This window comes from Artemia sp. Qi Xiang Cuo, chromosome 5, assembly GCF_049724085.1.
Source record: "Artemia sp. Qi Xiang Cuo chromosome 5, ASM4972408v1, whole genome shotgun sequence".
In the NCBI taxonomy this organism is placed as follows: Eukaryota; Metazoa; Arthropoda; class Branchiopoda; order Anostraca; family Artemiidae; genus Artemia; species Artemia sp. Qi Xiang Cuo.
In genome coordinates, this window is record NC_142798.1 from 42,375,276 (window position 1) to 42,396,133 (window position 20,858).

General features: G+C 31.6%; 1 protein-coding gene across 2 annotated transcripts in view; it reads left to right on the plus strand.

Moving 5' to 3' along the window:
• The window catches only part of LOC148952156 (proto-oncogene tyrosine-protein kinase receptor Ret-like), a 436,938-nt gene that overhangs the window by 283,938 nt on the left and 132,142 nt on the right, over window positions 1–20,858 (plus strand). For both annotated transcript variants that reach the window (XM_089088861.1, XM_089088862.1), the window contains one exon: window positions 15,271–15,424. In XM_089088861.1, coding sequence (XP_088944987.1) covers window positions 15,271–15,424 — 154 coding nt within the window. The remainder of the gene's footprint in view (window positions 1–15,270; window positions 15,425–20,858) is intronic.

Consider the following 20,858-nt stretch of genomic DNA (forward strand, 5'->3'; position numbering starts at 1 on the left):
GTACAATCCCTCATGATTTTTACATCGATATAAAAGTTAATTTAAAAATAATATGTCACAAGATATATACTTATAAGTTTACAATAATTTCAAAGAACCAGGAAAAATGTTGTATTCACCATTGAAGAAATAGATTAAACAGTGCTATGGCAAATGATAGTTACACTGTTATAGAAAATAATTTCAAAGTACCAACTCACATGATATTTACGCTATTGTAGAAAATAATTTCAAAGTACCATGTCACATGATAGTTATGCTTTTGTAGAAAATAATTTCAAAGTACCATGTCACATGATAGTTACGTTTTTGTAGAAAATAATTTCAAAGTACCAAGTCACATGATAGTTACGCTATTATAGAAAATAATTTAAAAGTACCAAGTCAAATGATAGTTACGCTATTATATAAAATAATTTCAAATTACCAAGTCACATGATAGTTACGATAGTATAAAAAATCATTTCAAATTACCAAGTCATATTATATTTATACTGCAATAGAAAATTTAATCAAAGTATAATGACACAAGATATTTAACATATTATATAAAATAGTAACAAAGTCAAAATTAACATGCTCGAAAATATGGGAAAGTAATTACATTAAAAGAAAACTGAAAAAATATAGTTACGCTATTGTAGAAAATAATTTCAAAGTACAAAGTCACATGAGTTACTCTATTGTATAAAAAAATCTCAAAGTAACAAGTCAGAAGATCGCTACGAGTTTATATAATATAATTTAATAGTACAAAATCGCATGAAACTTACTTTATTATAGAAAAAAATTTAAAAGTACCAAGTCAAACGATAGTTAAACTTTTTTATAAAATAATTTCAAAGTACCAAGTCACAGGATAGTTAAGTTATTGTAGAAAATGATTTCAAAATACCAAGTCATATGATAGTTTCGCTTTTATAGAAAATAATTTCAAAGTACCATGTCACATAATAGTTACGCTCTTGTAGAAAATAATTTCAAAGTATCAAGTCACTTGATAGTTATGCTATTGTAGAAAATAATTTCAAAGTACCAAGTCACATGATAGTTACGCTTATTATAGAAAATAATTTCAAAGTACCATGTCACATGATAGTTACGCTATTGTAGAAAATAATTTCAAAGTACCAAATCACATGAAAGTTACGCTATTATGGAAAATGATTTCAAAGTACCAAGTCACATGATAGATACGCTATTATAGAAAATAATTTCAAAATACCAAGTCACATGAGTTACGCTATTGTAGAAAATAAATTCAAAGTACCAAGTCACATGATATCCTGTTATAGAAAATAATATCAAAGTACCAAGTCACATGATAGTTACGTTATTTTAAAAATTAATTTCAAAGCATCATTTCACATGATAGTTACGCTACTATAAAAAATAAAATCAAAATAACAAGTCACATGATAGTTATGCTATTGTAGAAAATAATTTCAAAGTACCAAGTCACATTATAGTTACGCTATTTTAGAAAATAATTTCAAAGTACAAAGTCAAATTTTGTTAAGCTATTGTAGAAAATAATTTCAAAGTACCAAGTCACATGATAGTTACGCTATTGTAGAAAATAATTTCAAAGTACCAAGTCAAATGATAGTTACGCTTTTGTAGAAAATAATTTCAAAGTAACAAGTCATATTAGAGTTACGCTATTTAAGAAAATAATATTAAATAACCAAGTAAAATGAAAGTTAATATATATCATAAATTAATATCAAAGTAACAAGTCACATTATAGTTACGCTATTGTAGAAAATAATTTCAAAGTACCATGTCACATGATAGTTACGCTTTTGTAGAAAATAATTACAAAGTACCATGTCACATGATAGTTACGCTTTTGTAGAAAATAATTTCAAAGTACCAAGTCACATGATAGTTACGCTATTGTAGAAAATAATTTCAAAGTACCAAGTCACATTATAGTTACTATATTGTAGAAAATAATTTCAAAGTACCAAGTCACATGATAGTTACGCTTTTCTAGAAAATAATTTCAAATTACCAAGTCACATGATAGTTACACTTTTGTATAAAATAATTTCAAAGTACCAAGTCACATGATAGTTCCGTTTTTATAGAAAATAATATAAAAGTACCAAGTCACATGATAGTTACGTTATTATATAAAAAAATTTCAATGTACCCAGTCACAAGATAGTGACGATTGTTTAGAAAATAATTTCAAAGTACCAACTCACATGATAGTTACGTTATTGTATAAAAGAAAAAAATATTACCCTGTCCAATTATAGATAATATTGTGTTTAAAATTATTAATTTGTCCAAAGAAACATGATATTATCTCAAGTTGAGACTATAATTTATATTGTACATTTAACATTATTATCACTATAATATTGAATAATATATCAAATCAACAAGTTACTTAATTTGTACGCTGTTATAGAAAACAATTTCAAAGTACCAAGTCACATGATAGTTACGCTATTATAGAAAATAATTTCAAAGTACCAAGTCACATGATAGTTACGCTATTATAGAAAATAATTTCAAAGTACCAAGTCACATGATAGTTACGCTATTGTAGAAAATAATTTCGAAGTACCAAGTCACATGATAGTTACGCTATTGTAGAAAATAATTTCAAAGTAACAACTCACATGATAGTTACTCTATTATAGAAAATAAATTCAAAGTACCAAGTCACAGGATAGTTACTCTATTATAGAAAATAATTTCAAAGTACGAAGTCACATAATAGTTACGCTATTTTAGAAAATAATTTCAAAGTACCAAGTCACATGATAGTTACGCTATTGTATAAAATAATTTCAAAGGACCAAGTCACATGATAGTTACGTTATTAGAGAAAATGATTTCAACGTACCAAGTCACATGATAGTTACGATATTGTAGAAATTAATTTCAAAGTACCAAGTCACATGATAGTTACTCTTCTGTAGAAAATAATTTCAAAGTACCAAGTCACATGATAGTTACGCTTTTGTAGAAAATAATTTCAAAGTACCAAGTCAAATGATAGTTACGCTATTATAGAAAATGATTTCAAAGTACTAAGTCACATGATAGTTAATCTTTTGTAGAAAATAATTTCAAAGTACCAAGTCAAATGATAGTTACGATATTCTAGAAAATAATTTCAAAGTACCAAGTCACATGATAGTTACGCTATTATAGAAAATAATTTCAAAGTACCAACTCACATGATATTTATGCTATTGTAGAAAATAATTTCAAAGTACCATGTCACATGATAGTTATGCTTTTGTAGAAAATAATTTCAAAGTACCATGTCACATGATAGTTACGCTTTTGTAGAAAATAATTTCAAAGTACCAAGTCACATGATAGTTAAGCTATTGTAGAAAATAATTTCAAAGTACCAAGTCACATTATAGTTACGCTATTGTAGAAAATAATTTCAAAGTACCAAGTCACATGATAGTTACTCTTTTGTAGAAAATAATTTCAAAGTACCAAGTCACATGATAGTTATGCTATTGTATAAAATAATTTCAAAGTACCAAGTCACATGATAGTTAAGCTATTTTAGAAAATAATTTCAAAGTACCAAGTCAAATTATAGTTACGCTATTATATAAAATAATTACAAAGTAAAAAGTCACATGATATTTACTATATTTTAGAAAATAATTTCAAAGCACCAAGTCACATGATTGTTATGATATTATAGAAATTAATTTAAAAGTACAATGTCAAATGATAGTTACTCTATTGTAGAATATAATTTCAAAGAACAAACTCATAAGATAGTTACGCTATTGTAGAAAATAATTTCAAAGTACCAAGTCACAGTATAGTTACGCTTTTATAGAAAATAATATCAAACAACCAAGTCAAATGATAGTTACGATCATGTATAAAATAATTTCAAAGTAAAAATTCACAAGATATTTACGCTACTAGATAAAATAATATAAAATTAAAAAGTCTCAGGATAGTTAATCGATTGTAGAAAATAAATTAAAAGTACCAAGTCACATGATAGTTACGCTATTATAGAAAATTATTTCAAAGTACCTAATCACATGATAGTTACGCTATTATAGAAAATAATTTTAAAGTACCAAGTCACAGGATAGTTACGCTATTATAGAAAATAATTTCAAATTACCAAGTCATATGATATTTACGCTATTATAGAAAATATTTTCAAAGTACCAAGTCACATAATAGTTACGCTATTGTAGAAAATAATTTCAAAGTACCAAGTCACATGATAGTTTTGCTATTGTAGAAAATAATTTCAAAGTACCATGTCACATGATAGTTACGCTTTTGTAGAAAATAATTTCAAAGCACCAAGTCACTTGATAGTTACGCTATTGTATAAAATAATTACAAAGTACCAACTCACAAGATAGTTACTCTTTTTTATAAAATAAATTCAAAGTACCATGTCACAATATAGTTACGCTATTGTAGAAAATAATTTCAAAGTACCAAGTCACATGATAGTTACGCTATTGTAGAAAATAATTTCAAAGTACAAATTCACATGATAGTTAAGATATTGTAGAAAATAATTTCAAAGTACCAAGTCACATGATAGTTACGCTATTTTAGAAAATAATTTCAAAGTACCAAGTCACATGATAGTTGCGCTTTTTTAGAAAATAATGTCTAAGTACAAAGTCACATGATAGTTACGCTATTGTAGAAAATAATTACAAATTACCAAGTCACAATATAGTTACGCTTTTGTAGAAAATAACTTCAAAGTACCAAGTCACATGATAGTCACGATATTATATAAAATAATATAAAAATACCAAGTCAAATGATAGGTACGCTAATGTAGAAAATAATTTCAAAGTACCATGTCAAATTATAGTTACGCTATTGTAGAAAATAATTTCAAAGTACCAAGTCAAATTATGTTACGCTATTGTAGAAAATAATTTCAAAGTACCAAGTCACAAGATAGTTACGCTTTTGTAGAAAATAATTTCAAAGTACCAAGTCAAATGATAGTTACGCTATTGTAGAAAATAATTTCAAAGTACCAAGTCACAATATAGTTACGCTTTTTTATAAAATAATTTCAAAGTACAAAGTCAAATGATAGTTACGCTATTTTAGAAAATAATTTCAAAGTACCAAGTCACATGATAGTTACGCTATTGTATAAAATAATTTCAAAGTACCATGTCACATGATAGTTACGCTATTGTAGAAAATAATTTCAAAGTACCATGTCACATGATAGTTACGCTATTATAGAAAATAATTTCAAAGTACCAAGTCACATTATAGTTACGCTATTGTAGAAAATAATTTTAAAGTACCAAGTCACATGATAGTTATGCTATTATAGAAAATAATTTAAAAGTACCAAGTCACATGATAGTTACGCCATTTTAGAAAATAATTTCAAAGTACCAAGTCACATGATAGTTACGCTATTGAAAACAATAATTTAAAAGTGCCAAGTCACAGGATAGTTACGCTATTATAGAAAATAATTTCAAAGTACCAAGTCACATGATAGTTACGCTATTGTAGAAAATAATTTCAAAGTACCATGTCACATGATAGTTACGCTTTTGTAGAAAATAATTTCAAAGTACCATGTCACATGATAGTTACGCTTTTTTAAAAAATATTATCAACTCACCAGGTTACACGATAATTATGCTCTTGTTTAAAATTATATCAAAATACCAAATAATAATATAGTTTTGACGTTGTAGAAAATGATTTCAATGCAACTTCTAACGAAATAGTTACACTTCAGTTTAAAAATAAATCAAATTAAATTGTCAATTTATAGTTACGCGATTATAAAAAATAATTTCAAAGTACCAAGTCACATGTTAGTTACGCTATTATAAAAACTTATTTCAAAGTACCAAGTCACATGATAGTTACTATATTATAGAAAATAATTTCAAAGTACCAAGTCACATGATAGTTACGATTTTATCGAAAATAATTTCAAAGTAACAAGTCACATGATAGTTACGCTATTGTAGAAAATAATTTCAAAGTACCAAGTCACATAATAGTTATGCTATTATAGAAAATAATTTCAAAGCACCAAATCACTTGATAGGTATACTCTTGTAGAAAATAATTTCTAATTAACAAGTCAAATGATAGTTACGGTATTATAGAAAATAATTTCAAAGAAGAAATACACAGGATAGTTAAGCAACTGTATAAAATATTATAAAAATACAAAGTAAAAGGATAGTTACTCTTTTGTAGAAAATAATTTCAAAGTACCAAGACACATGATAGTTACGATTTTGTAGAAAATAATTTCAAAGTATCGAGTGACATGATAGTTACGCTATTATAGAAAATAATTTCAAAGTACCAAGTCACATGATAGTTACGCTTTTGTAGAAAATAGTTTCAAAGTACCAAGTCACATGATAGTTACGCTATTATAGAAAATAATTTCAAAGTACCAAGTCACATGATAGTTACGCTATTGTAGAAAATAATTTCAAAGTACCAACTCACATGATAGTTATGCTATTGTAGAAAATAATTTCAAAGTACCATGTCACATGATAGTTATGCTTTTGTAGAAAATAACTTCAAAGTACCATGTCACATGATAGTTACGCTTTTGTAGAAAATAATTTCAAAGTATCAAGTCCCATGATAGTTACGCTTTTATAGAAAATAATTTCATAGTACCAAGTCAAATGATAGTTACGTTTTTGTAAAAAATAATTTAAAATTCACAAGTCGCATTATAGTTACGATTTTTTATAAAATAATATCAATGTACCATTTCACATTATTGTTAAGATTTTTTAGAAAATAATTTCAAAGTACCAAGTCACATGATAGTTACGCTATTATAGAAAATAATTTCAAAGTACCAAGTCACATTATAGTTACGCTATTGTAGAAAATAATTTCAAATTACCAAGTCACATGATAGTTATGCTATTTTAGAAAATAATATAAAAGTACCAAGTTACTTGATAGTTACGCTATTATATAAAATAATTTCAAAGTACCAAGTCACATTATAGTTACGCTATTATAGAAAATAATTTCAAAGTACCAAGTCAAATTATAGTTACGCTCTTGTAAAAAATAATTTCAAAGTACCAAGTCACATGATAGTTACGCTTCTGTAGAAAATAATTTCAAAGTACCAAGTCACATGATAGTTACGCAATTATAGAAAATAATTTCAAAGTACCAAGTCACATGATAGTTACGCTCTTGTAGAAAATAATTTCAAAGTGCCAAGTCACATGATAGTTACGATATTCTAGACAATAATTTCAAAGTACCAAGTCACATTATAGTTACGCTATTGTAGAAAATAATTTCAAAGTACCAAGTCACATGATAGTTACGCTTTTGTAGAAAATAATTTCAAACTACCAAGTCACATTATAGTTACGATATTGTATAAAATAATTTCAAAGAACCAATTCAGAGGATAGTTAAGATATTGTATAAAATAATATAAAAGTAAATACTATCATTATATTTAATATTTTGTAGAAAATAATTTCAAAGTAACATGTCAAATGATAGTTATGATATAGTATAAAATGATTTCAACGTAACAAATCAAATGATAGTTAATATTTTGTAGAAAATAATTTCAAAGTAAAAAAACAAATGAGATGTACGCTATTATAGAAAATAATTTCAAAGTACCAAGTCACAGGATAGTTACGCTATTATAGAAAAAAATTTCAAAGTACCAACTCACATGATAGTTACGCTATTGTATAAAATAATTTTAAAGTACCAAGTCACATGATAGTTACGCTTTTGTATAAAATAATTTCAAAGTACCATGTCTCATGATAGTTACGATATTTTAGAAAATAATTTCAAAGTACCAAGTCACATGATAGTTACGCTAATAATTTCAAAGTAAAAAGTCACAAGATAGTTATGCTATTGTAGAAAATAATTTCAAATTACCAAGTCACATGATAGTTACGCTATTGTAGAAATTAATTTCTATGTGACCTGACACATGATTATTACGCTATTGTAGAAAATAATTTCAAAGTACCAAGTCACATGATAGTTACGCTATTGTAGAAAATAATTTCAAAGTACCAAGTCACATGATAGTTACACTATTGTAGAAAAGAATTTCAAACTACCCTCTCTCTTTATAGTTACGATATTATATAAAATAATTTATAAGTAACTAGTCACATTATATTTACGCTTATATAAAAAATAATTTCAAAGTAACATGTCACATTATATTTACTCTATTATATAAAATAATTTCAAATTACCAAGAAATTTAATTCAGGAAATTATGAAAAAAAAAATTAGACAGGGTTACGTGCGCGCACGTAACCCCGTTAAAAATTTTTTTTTCATAATTTCCTGAATTAAATTTCTTGGTACTTTTAAATTATTTTCTACAGTATTGTATGAATCCAGTGAGTTGGTGTATAGAATCTTTTGTCTTAAATAGCGTAAGTAACAAGTGACTTTTAGCATTTCAAATACTATCCACACTAACGTTTCTATCCAGTGACTTGATACTTTTGATACTATTGAATATCATAGCGTAAATATCATGTTACTAGTCAATTTAATATATTTCTATGTACTAGTTTATATCTCAATTTTCATGTCCCTTTTAAATTATTATCTAACATAGCGTACCAATAATGTGACATGGTTCTTTTTTATTATTTTCTATAATATCGTAACTATCTTGTCAATTGGTACTTTGAATTTATTTTTTACAATAGCGTAACTATCATGTGACTTGGTACTTTGAAATTATTTTCTAAAATAGCGTAACTATCATGTGACTTGATACTTTGAAATTATTTTCTATAATAGCTTAACTATCATGTGACTTGGTACTTTGAAATTATTTTCTAAAATAGCGTAACTATCATTTGATTTGGTACTTTTAAATTATTTTCTAGAAAAGCGTAACTATCATGTGACTTGGTACTTTGAAATTATTTTCTAAAATAGCGTAACTATCATGTGACTTGATACTTTGAAATTATTTTCTATAATAGCGTAACTATCATGTTACTTGGTACTTTGAAATTATTTTCTATAATAGCGTAACTATCCTGTGACTTGGTACTTTGAAATTATTTTCTATATTAGCGTAACTATCATGTGAGTTGGTACTTTGAAATAATTTTCTAAAAAAGCGTAACTATCATGTGACTTGGTACTTTGAAATTATTTTCTACAATAACGTAACTATCATGTGACTTGGTAATTTTAAATTATTTTCTAAAATATATTAACTATCATTTGACTTGGTACTTTGAATTTATTTTATATAATAGCGTAACTATAATGTTACATGGTATTGTGAAATTATTTTCTACAATAGCGTAACTATCATGTGACTTGGTACTTTGAAATTATTTTCTATAATAGCGTAACTATCATGTGACTTGGTACTTTGAAATTATTTTTTACAATAGCGTAAATATCAAATGCCTTGGTATTTTGAAAGTATTTTCTACAATAGCGTAACTATCATGTAACTTGGTACTTTGAAATTATTTTCTATAATAGCGTCACTCATGAGACTTGGTATTTTGAAATTATTTTCTATAGTAGTGTATCTATCATGTGACTTGGTACTTTGAAATCATTTTCCAGAGTAGTGTAGCTTACATGTCATTTGTTCCTTTGAGATTATTTTCTAAAATAGAGTAACTATCATGAGACATGGTACTTTGAAATTATTTTATACAATAGCGTAACTATCATGTGACTTGGTACTTTGAAATTATTTTCTACAAAAGCCTAACTATCATGTGACTTGGTACTTTGAAATTATTTTCTACAATAGCGTAACTATAATGTGACTTGGTACTTTGAAGTTATTTTCTACAATAGCATAACTATCATGAGACTTGGTATTTTGAAATTATATTATAAAATAGCGTAGCTATCATGTGGCATGGTACTTTGAAATTATTTTCTACAAAAGCGTAACTATCATGTGACATGGTACTTTGAAATTATTTTCTACAATAGCGTAACTATCATGTGAGTTGGTACTTTGAAATTATTTTCTATAATAGCGTAACTATCATGTGACTTGGTACTTTGAAATTATTTTCTACAATAGCGTAACTATCATGTGACTGGGTACTTTGAAATTATTTTCTACAATAGCGTAACTATCATGTCACTTGGTACTTTGAAATTATTTTCTACAATAGCGTAACTATCATGTGACTTGGTACTTTAAATTATTTTTATACAATAGCGTAGCTATAATGTGACTTGGTACTTTGAAATTATTTTCTACAATAGCGTAACTATAATGAGACTTGGTATTTTGAAATTATTTTCTACAAAAGCGTAACTATCATGTGACTTGGTACTTTGAAATTATTTTCTATAATAGCGTAACTATCATGTGACTTGGTACTTTGAAATTATTTTCTATAATATCGTAACTATCATGTGACTTGGTACTTTGAAATTATTTTCTACAAAAGAGTAACTATCATGTGACTTGGTACTTTGAAATTATTTTCTACAAAAGCGTAACTATCATGTGACTTGGTACTTTGAAATTATTTTCTACTATAGCGTAACTATAATGTGACTTGGTACTTTGAAATTATTTTCTATAATAGCGTAACTATCATGTGACTTGGTACTTTGATATTATAAAATTTTAACTATCATGTGACTTGGATCTTTTAAATTATTTTATACGATATAGTATGTATCATGTGACTTTGTACTTTTAAATTATTTTCTACAATAGCGGAACTATCATATCACTTGGTAATTTGAAATTATTTTCTATAATAGCGTAACTATCATGTGACATGGTACTTTGAAATTATTTTCTACAATAGCGTAAATATCATGTGAGTTGGTACTTTGACATTATTTTCTACAATAACATAACTATCATTTGACGTGGTACTTTGAAATCATTTTCTATAATAGCTTAACTATTATGTGACTTGGTACTTTGAAATTATTTTCTAAAATAGCGTAACTATCGTGTGACTTGGCACTTTGATATTATTTTCTATAGTAGTGTAACTATCATGTGACTTGGTACTTTGAAACTATTTTCTACGATAGCGTAACTATAATGTGACTTGGTACTTTGAAATTATTTTCTATAATAGCGGAACTATCACATCACTTGGTACTTTGATATTATTTTCTACAATAGCTCGTGTTTAAAAAAAAAAAAACAAAGGGATTATTTACTGACCTTTAGTTGTTGTGATTTTAAAATTTCCACTTTTATTTCAGCCGATCGTGTTTAACAAAAAAAAAAAAAGGAATTATTTACTGACCTTGAGTTGTGATTTTAAGAGTTCCGATTTTATTTCAGCCAATTGTTTTTAACAAAAAAAAAAAAACTTGACATTTCTTGTTAAAACTTTATTCTCAACTAATTCATCCGGGTTTTCGAAAGCAATTCATGCCAGAGTACAGCACTATAACTAGTCTAAGACATCCACTCTGTCTTGACCCCAACCCCCAAAAAATACTTTTCAGAAATTTCTTGTTAAAACTTTATTTTCAACTAATTGATCCGGGTTTTCGAAAGCAATTCATGCCAGAGTACAGCACTATAACTAGTCTAAGACATCCACTCTGTCATTGCTCCATCCCCAAAAAAATACTTTTCAGACATTTCTTGTTAAAACTTTATTTTCAACTAATTCATCCGGGTTTTTCTCAAGCAATTCATGCCACAGTACAGCACTATAACTAGTCTAAGACATCCCCTCTGTCATTGCCCCCACCCCACCCCCCCAAAAAATACTTTTCAGATATTTCTTGTTAAAAATTTATTTCAACTAATTCTACCGGGTTTTCGAAAGCAATTCATGCCAGAGTACAGCACTATAGCTAGTCTAAGACATCCACTCTGTCTTCGCCCCCACCCCCCAAAAAATACTTTTCAGACATTTCTTGTTAAAACTTTATTTCAACTAATTCATCCGGGTTTTCGAAATCAATTCATGCCAGAGTACAGCACTATAACTAGTCTAAGACATCCACTCTGTCATCGCCTCCCACCCCCCAAAAAATACTTTTTAGACATTTCTTGTTATAACTTTATTTTCAACTAATTCATTTAGGTTTTTCACAAGCAATTCGTACCACAGTACAGCACTATCACTAGTCTAAGACATACACTCTGTCATCGGGCCCGCCCCCCCAAAAATAGTTTTCAGACATTTATTGTTAAAACTTTATTTTCAACTAATTCATCCGGGTTTTTCACACGCAATTTGTACCACAGTACAGCACTATAACTATTCTAAGACATCCACTCTGTCATCGCCCACCCCCCCCCCCCCCCAAAAAAAAAAATACTTTTCAGACATTTCTTGTTAAAACTTTATTTTCAACTAATTCATCCGGGTTTTCGAAAGAAATTCATGCCAGAGTACAGCACTATAACTAGTATAAGACATCCCCTCTGTCATCGCCCCCACCCCCCCCAAAAAAATACTTTTCAGACATTTCTTGTTAAAACTTTATTTTCAACTAATTCATCCAGGTTTTCGAAAGCAATTCATGCCAGAGTACAGCACTATAACTAGTCTAAGACATCCACTCTGTCATCGCCCCCACCCCCCACAAAAATACTTTTCAGACATTTCTTGTTAAAACTTTATTTTAAACTAATTCATCCGGGTTTTTCACAAGCAATTCGTACCACAGTACAGCACTATAACTAGTCTAAGACATCCACTCTGTCATCGCCCTCATCCCCCCCCAAAAAAAATACTTTTCAGACATTTCTTGTTAAAACTTTATTTTCAACTAATTCATCCGGGTTTTCGAAAGCAATTCATGCCAGAGTACAGCACTATAACTAGTCTAAGACATCCACTCTGTCATCGCCCCCACCCCCCAAAAAAAAATACTTTTCAGACATTTCTTGTTAAAACTTTATTTTCAACTAATTCATCCGGGTTTTTCACAAGCAATTCGTACCACAGCACTATAACTAGTCTAAGACATCCACTCTGTCATCACCCTCACCCCCCCCCCCCAAAAAAAAAAAAAACTTTTCAGACATTTCTTGTTAAAACTTAATTTTCAACTAATTCATCCGGGTTTTCGAAAGCAATTCATGCCAGAGTACAGCACTATAGCTAGTCTAAGACACCCACTCTGTCATCGCCTCCACCCCCCAAGAAAATACTTTTCAGACATTTCTTGTTAAAAATTTATTTTCAACTAATTCATTTGGGTTTTTCACAAGCAATTCGTACCACAGAACAGCACTATCACTAGTCTGAGACATCCAATCTGTCATCGCTCCATCCCCCCAAAAAATACTTTTCAGACATTTCTTGTTAAAACTTTTTCTGAGGGGGAAGGAGGGGCCTCTGAGCATTGCCTTTGAGGTAGATCCCGTTTATTTTTGATTCTGAGTATTTTTGGCTTTCCCTCCAAAATTGACCCCCCCCCTCCCCTGCCCTCATAAACTGTGGAAGGAGAGGTCTCTGAGCCTTGCCCTTGAAGTAGATCCCTTTTATTTTCGATTGTGAATACTTTTGGTTTTTCTTTAAAAGTTAACCCCCCCTCCCCTGCCCTCAGAAATGAGGGAACGAAGGGCATCTGAGCCTTCCCTGTGAGACAGATCTCATTTATTTTCGATTCTGCGGATTTTTGGTTTTCCCTCCAAAATTGACCCCCCCCCCTCCCCTGCCCTCAGAAATGGGGGAACGAAGGGCCTCTGAGCCTTTCCCTTGAGGCAGATCCCATTTATTTTCGATTCTGAGTATTTTTGGTTTTCCCTCCAAAATTGACCCCCCCCTCCCTTACCCTCAGAAATGGGGATACGAAGGGCCTCTGAGCCTTGCCCTTGAGGCAGATCCCATTTATTTTCGATTCTGAGTATTTTTAGTTTTCCCTCCAAAATTGACCCCCCCCTCCCCTACCCTCAGAAATGAGGGAACAAAGGGTCTCTGGGCCTTCCCCTTGAGGCAGATCCCGTTTATTTTCGATTCTGAGTATTTTTTGTTTTCCCTCCAAAATTGACCCCCCCCCTCCCCGGCCCACAAAAATGGGGGAAGGAGGGGACGTTAAACTATTTTAAGTTGACAACACTGTCCAAACATCACATGTGTATTATACAGTACACATTCACCCCATCTCCCCCAAAACACTTTTCAGCCGTTTCTTGTTAAATTTTTTTTATTTCTAAACTATTTTAAATTGACAACACTGTCCAAAACATCACTTGTGTATTATACAGTACACAATCACCCCCTCTCCTCCAAAACACTTTTCAGTCATTTCTTGTTTAAATATTTTTATTTCTAAACTATTTTAAATTGAAAACACTCTCCAAAACATCAATTGTGTATTATACAGTATACAATCACCCCATCTCCTCCAAAACGCTGTTCAGTAATTTTTTGTTTAAAATTTTTTATTTCAAGTCAATCCTTAATAGGATCAAATTCGCAAATCCTACATTCCAATTCGCAAATCTCATTACCCCTTTTTAACTGTCAATCAAACAATTCTGATTGTAAAAAAACCAGTCTGGTTGAAAAACTTGGAGTTGAAACAAATTTGTTCGGGGAATCCCCCGTTCATACTGTTATCTTTTTTGCAATGTTTAGGAACAGGCGGGGAATCCCCACTCGTTTGGAATGGTACCAACGGGACATAAGCAAATAGTACATAGTTTCATAATGTGTTTAATCACGTGTAGAGGTCCCATAGAATAATAATGGAAGGGACATAGCGCTATAGAATAGCATGGAAGGGAGCATAAACCCTTAGAATAACATGGGAGGGAACATAGAATAGCATGGAAGGGAACATAAGCCCTTAAAATAGCATGGTAGGGAATATAAGCCCTTGTAATAGCATAGGAAGGAACATAAGCTCCTAGATTAGCATGGGGGGGGGAACATAATCCACCCAAATCCATAAGTACATGCTCTGAAAAGACACCAAGGCAAGCAAATCCATAAGTACATGCTCTGGAAATGTGTTTCCTATATGTCTAAGCAAATAACATGGAGATTCCTATATGTCTAAGCAAAGTATAACCTAGATAACTACTCAACCGTACATGGTTTGATATTATGGCTAGTCTCTAGCGGTAACGGTAGTAGTGTAAATGTTATGCCATGGTCCTTCATTTGGTAGGCTAGGTTTGGTAGTTTTCATTTCAGGCCTGGGACTTAAATTCTGCATTTTGTTTTTGGTACTGTTTTTTTTGGATGTTGCAAGTTTACATTTTTGCAGAAGTTTCGGTTTGTAAACATGGCTTACGCTAATTGAATCTTTTAGGCATGGAACTGTAATGAATACGAAGTCTCGTCATCTTGGGAGTACTATTTCCCTCTCAGCGGTCCCATCTGATTATATAGAAGAAAGAGAACGTGGTCTTTCAGGGGATCAGACAACTGCAACTTTAATACCACAGAGATTAGGTCCAGATACTGTAAATATTTTTAATGTTATTTCAATTTCAAGACTGATCTTTGCTCCTAAATTGCTTTTTTATCATAAGCAGCGCAACAGCGCTGCCTAAGTAAAGCTCTATGTAGCTTCAATGCTTTAATTTTTTTACAAAGTCACTTCGTATAGAAGATGATGCTGCGAAAATTCGGAGGGGTTAAGTCGATGGGAAAATGGAAGTTGCAGTGTCTTTTTTAAGAGTCCGAAGTGATTGGAGGGAAACAACCTTTCTAATTTCCCTTCCTATAAATAAATATCAAAATTAGCTAAATTAAATACTCAAGTCAAACTTAAAAGAAACAAAACTAATACAAGTAAAATTTTTGCTACTGCCCCCTCCCTACTCCCCAGGCCGTAAAAGTTATGTAGCCCCTTGCATCATTTGTGTTTTGTTTAAAATTATACCGGTATGTATATTGAACAGTGTGCTTTAATTTTACAAAATATCGACGAAAAATAAAATATAAATCACTAGAATAATCAAGATGACTGGAAAAGCTGATGAAAATAAACTGAATGTTTCATACATAATGATACAATTTCTGGAAATGATTGTCTTGGTTTTCATTTACTCTTTGATACTAATTTCTGTTCGTTTTGAGTTTGAATTATTATAGGACTTCAATTTCTGCTTTTCTTAAGTTCAAAAGGGCTCGTTACTTTTCGTTGATTTTTTTTTTTTGGAAAGTTTTATTAAATAAATTTATGTTCGTTTTGATTGCCAAAACTTTATTATTGGTAACGAATATATCTCCAGTTTCTCAGGTTTTCGGCTTAAGAATTAAAATATCCAATCTAAATTTAAATTCTTGAGTTGCATAAGGTGGATCTGGGTGTTGGTTCTGATTGTATTGAATATAATTATTGTACGAGTTTTGTTCAATTTGATAGCAAGGTTTGGAACGGTTTTTGAACTAAGATTTTGATACAGCAGTGATTCATAGATAAAATGCTCGAAAAATGCTAAAATGATTACATATAAATGAAAATAGAATAGAAGAATGAATATATACCAGAGACCTTACTCAGCTCTCTTCATTTCTGACTCTTTAAACTCTTTAAATTGTAACTTAGACGTGAGCATTCGCTGAGTTTGATGTGGAAAAAAATATCATTCTGCTAACCTGGATACACGTAATGTCTTTTGATTTTGTTCAACATTCCTCTCAATTTTCCCTAGAAAGCCAATCTCAAGGTCCTAGCCATTTTAAGATATTCCACTTACGCCCTTTTGAAAGCATGGATTGGAAACTGTTTCTCTTGATTTACTTCAACATCTCCTCATTACTCCCAGAAAGTTTCATCTAAATGCCATTAGTCGTTCCTGAGATGCTGCAGATATGCCCTTTTGACGATTTTGATGCACTTCATGTCTTTTAAATAAGTTTGACATGCCTCCAACTTTGTATGAAAGTTTCAATTTAATATCCTTAACTGTTCCTGAGATATTGCATGCACCATTTTAACAATCTGGATTGACGTAGTATCTTTTGATTTAGTACAACATCTCTGTCAAGATTCCCTGAAAGTTTCAACAGAACACCATTAGGCTTTCCTGAGATATTGCAGATACGCCCTTTTGACAACCGAAATGCACATGGTTTCATTTTAATTAATTTTAATATCCGTCTCAACATTCTCTGAAAGTTTCAACTTAATACACTTAACTGTCCGTGGGACATTGTACACAGCATTTGAACAAGCTGGATCAAAATAGTATCTTTCGATTTAGTTAACATGACCGTCAACATTCCCAGAAGTTTCAAATAAACACCATCAGCCGTCCCTGAGATATTTCAGTTACGCCTTTTTGACAACCAGGATGAGCAAAATGTCCTTTGATTAAGTTAAACATGCCCTTTCATATCCACTGGAAGTTTCAACTTAATACCCTTAACTGTTCCTGAGATATTGCACACACCATTTAAACAACCTGGATGCACACAGAATCTCATGATTTAGTTCTACACTCCCCCCCCCCCCAGATTTTCCTGAAAGTTTCAACTAAACACCATGATCTGTTACTGAGATATTGCAGATACACCTTGTTGATAACCGGAATGCACATAGTTGTACTTTGATTAGCTTCAAAATCACCCTAAACCTTCTCTAAAAGTTCCCTCCTCAATGCCCTTAACTAATCCTGAGATAATATAGACAGGTCATTTTGACAACCTTGATGCAAATGGTGTCTTTTGATTTAGTTCAACATCTCAATCAACATTTCCTGAAAGATTCCGCTCAATAATCATAACCATTCATGAGACATTGTAGCTACGCCAATTTGACAACCACGACGGAAAATGTGTCTTTACATCGAACGTCCCTCTGAATACTCTCTGAATGATTAAACTTAATATCCTTCTCTAACAGTTCTTAAAATATTGATTATTTGTTGTTTTTACAACCTGGATACAAAATGTATCTTTGAGTAGTTTAATATCCCCCTCAACATTCCCTGAAAGTTTCAACTTAATACCTGTAGCCGTCCATGAGATCAATATAGATATACCGAGGTACGCTCTTTCAGTAGAGAGGGGGGTACAAGCCCGGTACGAACACCGTGCTGCCATCTACAATTTGGTATAACGCCGACAGGTTATAATTTATTCAAGAATTATCGATCCACGAACGAGTCAATGACCACTTTTTTCAAGGTCGATTTATTTGTTGTTTCCATGTGTATTGACTCCGAAGTGAAGTTTGCACATGTGCATTAACGGTGGGGGGAAATGTATTGATCTATAACTCGTGACGGGGCACCATATATGGGCATAGAATACTGAACGAACACCGTGCTGCCATCTACAATTTAGTCTAACGCTGACGGGCTATAATTTATTCAAGGATTATCGATCGAGTCTAATGAATGATGTCAAGGTCTATTTATTTGTTGTTTCCAAGTGTATTGTCTCCGGGCGAAGTTTGTACATGCACTTTCAAGGTCAATTGATTTTTTGGTGTTCGTCCAGGAGAATTGTCTCCGGGCGAAGTTTATTAATGTCTGATGGATGATGTCAAGGTTGATTGATTTGTTGGTGTTCGTCCAGGAGAATTGTCTCCGGGCGAAGTTTATTAATGTTTGATGGATGATATCAAGGTTGATTGATTTGTTGGTGTTCGTCCAGGAGACTTGTCTCCGGGCGAAGTTTATTAATGTCTGATTTATGATGTCAAGGTTGATTTATTTGTTGATGTTCGACCAGGAGAATTGTCTCTGGGCGAAGTTTGCACATGCATATTAACGGTTGGGAGAATGTTTTGATCTTAGAGATGAAGAGATTAACGCGGGAGAGGAATTCTTAGGAATTTCAAATGTGACAGCGCAGGGATGCCAAAACAAAAGGAACACGCATAAATTCAGTTTAGGGATTATTTGGGTGAAACTGTTTTGAAACATTTTAGAAGATGATTTGAGTGAAACCGTTTGAGGCATTTTAGAAGATGATTTTAGGATATGATTTAGAAGATGATTTGAGGGTGAAACTCTGGGGTCGTTATAATACACAAGTTCCATTTGAACAGTGTTGTGAGGTTCTCTAACCCAACCCCAAAGGGCCCCGACCCCCCTACCCCGACCCCGAAGGAACCCCCAACCCCCAAAGGCTCCCGGTCCCCCAATGGCCCCCCCGGCCCCCACATTTTTTTGTTTGCATGTCTGGGTTGGTGTTTGCAAGTACAAGAATTTGTCTTTGTCGGTTTGTATATCTAAAGTGCCTGTCTTTCTCTGTTTGCATGTCTGATTCTATTTGTTTGCATGTCTGGGTTGGTGTTTGCAAGTCCAAGTATCTTTCTTTGTTGGTTTGTATATCTAAAGTGCCTGTCTTTCTCTGTTTGCATGTCTGATTCTATTTGTTTGCATGTCTGGGTTGGTGTTTGCAAGTCCAAGTATTTGTCTTTGTTGGTTGGTATATCTAAAGTGCCTGTCTTTCTCTAATTGCATGTCTGATTCTATTTTTTTGCAAGTCTGGGTTGGTGTTTGCAAGTCCTAGTATTTGTCGTTGTTGGTTTGTATATCTAAAGGGCCTATCTTTCTCTGTTTGCATGTCTGATTCTATTTGTTTGTATGTCTGGGTTGGTGTTTGCAAGTCCAAGTATTTGTCTTTGTTGGTTTGTATATCTAAAGTGCCTGTTTTTTCTCTGTTTGCCTGTCTGATTCTATTTGTTTGCATGTCTGGGTTGATGATTGCAAGTCCAAGTATTTGTCTTTGTTGGTTTGTATATCTAAAGCGCCTGTCTTTCCTCTGTTTGCGTGTCTGATTCTATTTGTTTACATGTCTGGGTTGGTGTTTGCAAGTCCAAGTATTTGTCGTTGTTGGTTTGTATATCTAAAGTGCCTGTCCTTCTCTGTTTGCATGTCTGATTCTATTTGTTTATATTTCTGGGTTGGTGTTTGCAAGTCCAAGTATTTATATTTGATGGTTTGTATATTTAAAGTGTCTGTCTTTCTCTGTCTGCATGTCTCATTTTATTTGTTTGCATGTCTTGTCTGGTGTTTGCAAGTCCATGTATCTGTATTTGCTAGTTTGCATATCTAAAGTGCCTGTCTTTCTCCATTTGCATGTCTGATTCTATTTGTTTGCATGTTTGGGTTGATGTTTGCAAGTCCAAGAATTTGTCGTTGTCAGTTTGTATATCTAAAGTGCCTGTCTTTCTCTGTTTGCATGTCTGATTCTATTTGTTTTCATGTCTGGGCTGGTCTTTGCAAGTCAAAGTATTTGTCTTTGGTGGTGTGTATATCTAAAGTGTCTGTCTTTCTGTGTTTGCATATCTGAATCTATTTGTTTGCATGTCTGGGTTGGTGTTTGCAATTCCAAGTATTTGTCTTTGTTGGTTTGTATATCTAAAGTGCCTGTCTTTCTCTGTTTGCATGTCTGATTCTATTTGTTTGCATGTCATGGTTGATGCTTGCAAGTCCAAGAATTTGTCTTTGTCGGTTTGTATATCTAAAGTGCCTGTCTTTCTCTTTTTGCGTGTCTGATTCTATTTGTTTACATGTCTGGGTTGGTGTTTGCAAGTCCAAGGATTTGTCTTCGTTGCTTTGTATATCTAAAGTGCCTGTCTTTCTCTGTTTGCATGTCTGATTCTATTTGTTTGCATGTCTGGGTTGGTGTTTACAAGTCCAAGTATTTGTCTGTGTTGGTTTGTATATCTAAAGTGCCTGTCTTTCTCTGTTTGCATGTCCGATTCTATTTGTTTACATGTCTGGGTTGGTGTTTGCAAGTCCAAGTATTTGTTTTGTTGGTTTATATATCTAAAGTGCCTATCTTTCTCTGTTTGCATGTCTGATTCTATTTGTTTGCATGTCTGGGTTGGTGTTTACAAGTTCAGGTATCTGTCTTTGTTGGTTTGTATATATAAAGTACCTGTCTTTATGTGTTTGCATGTCTGATTCTATTTGTTTGCATGTCTGGGTT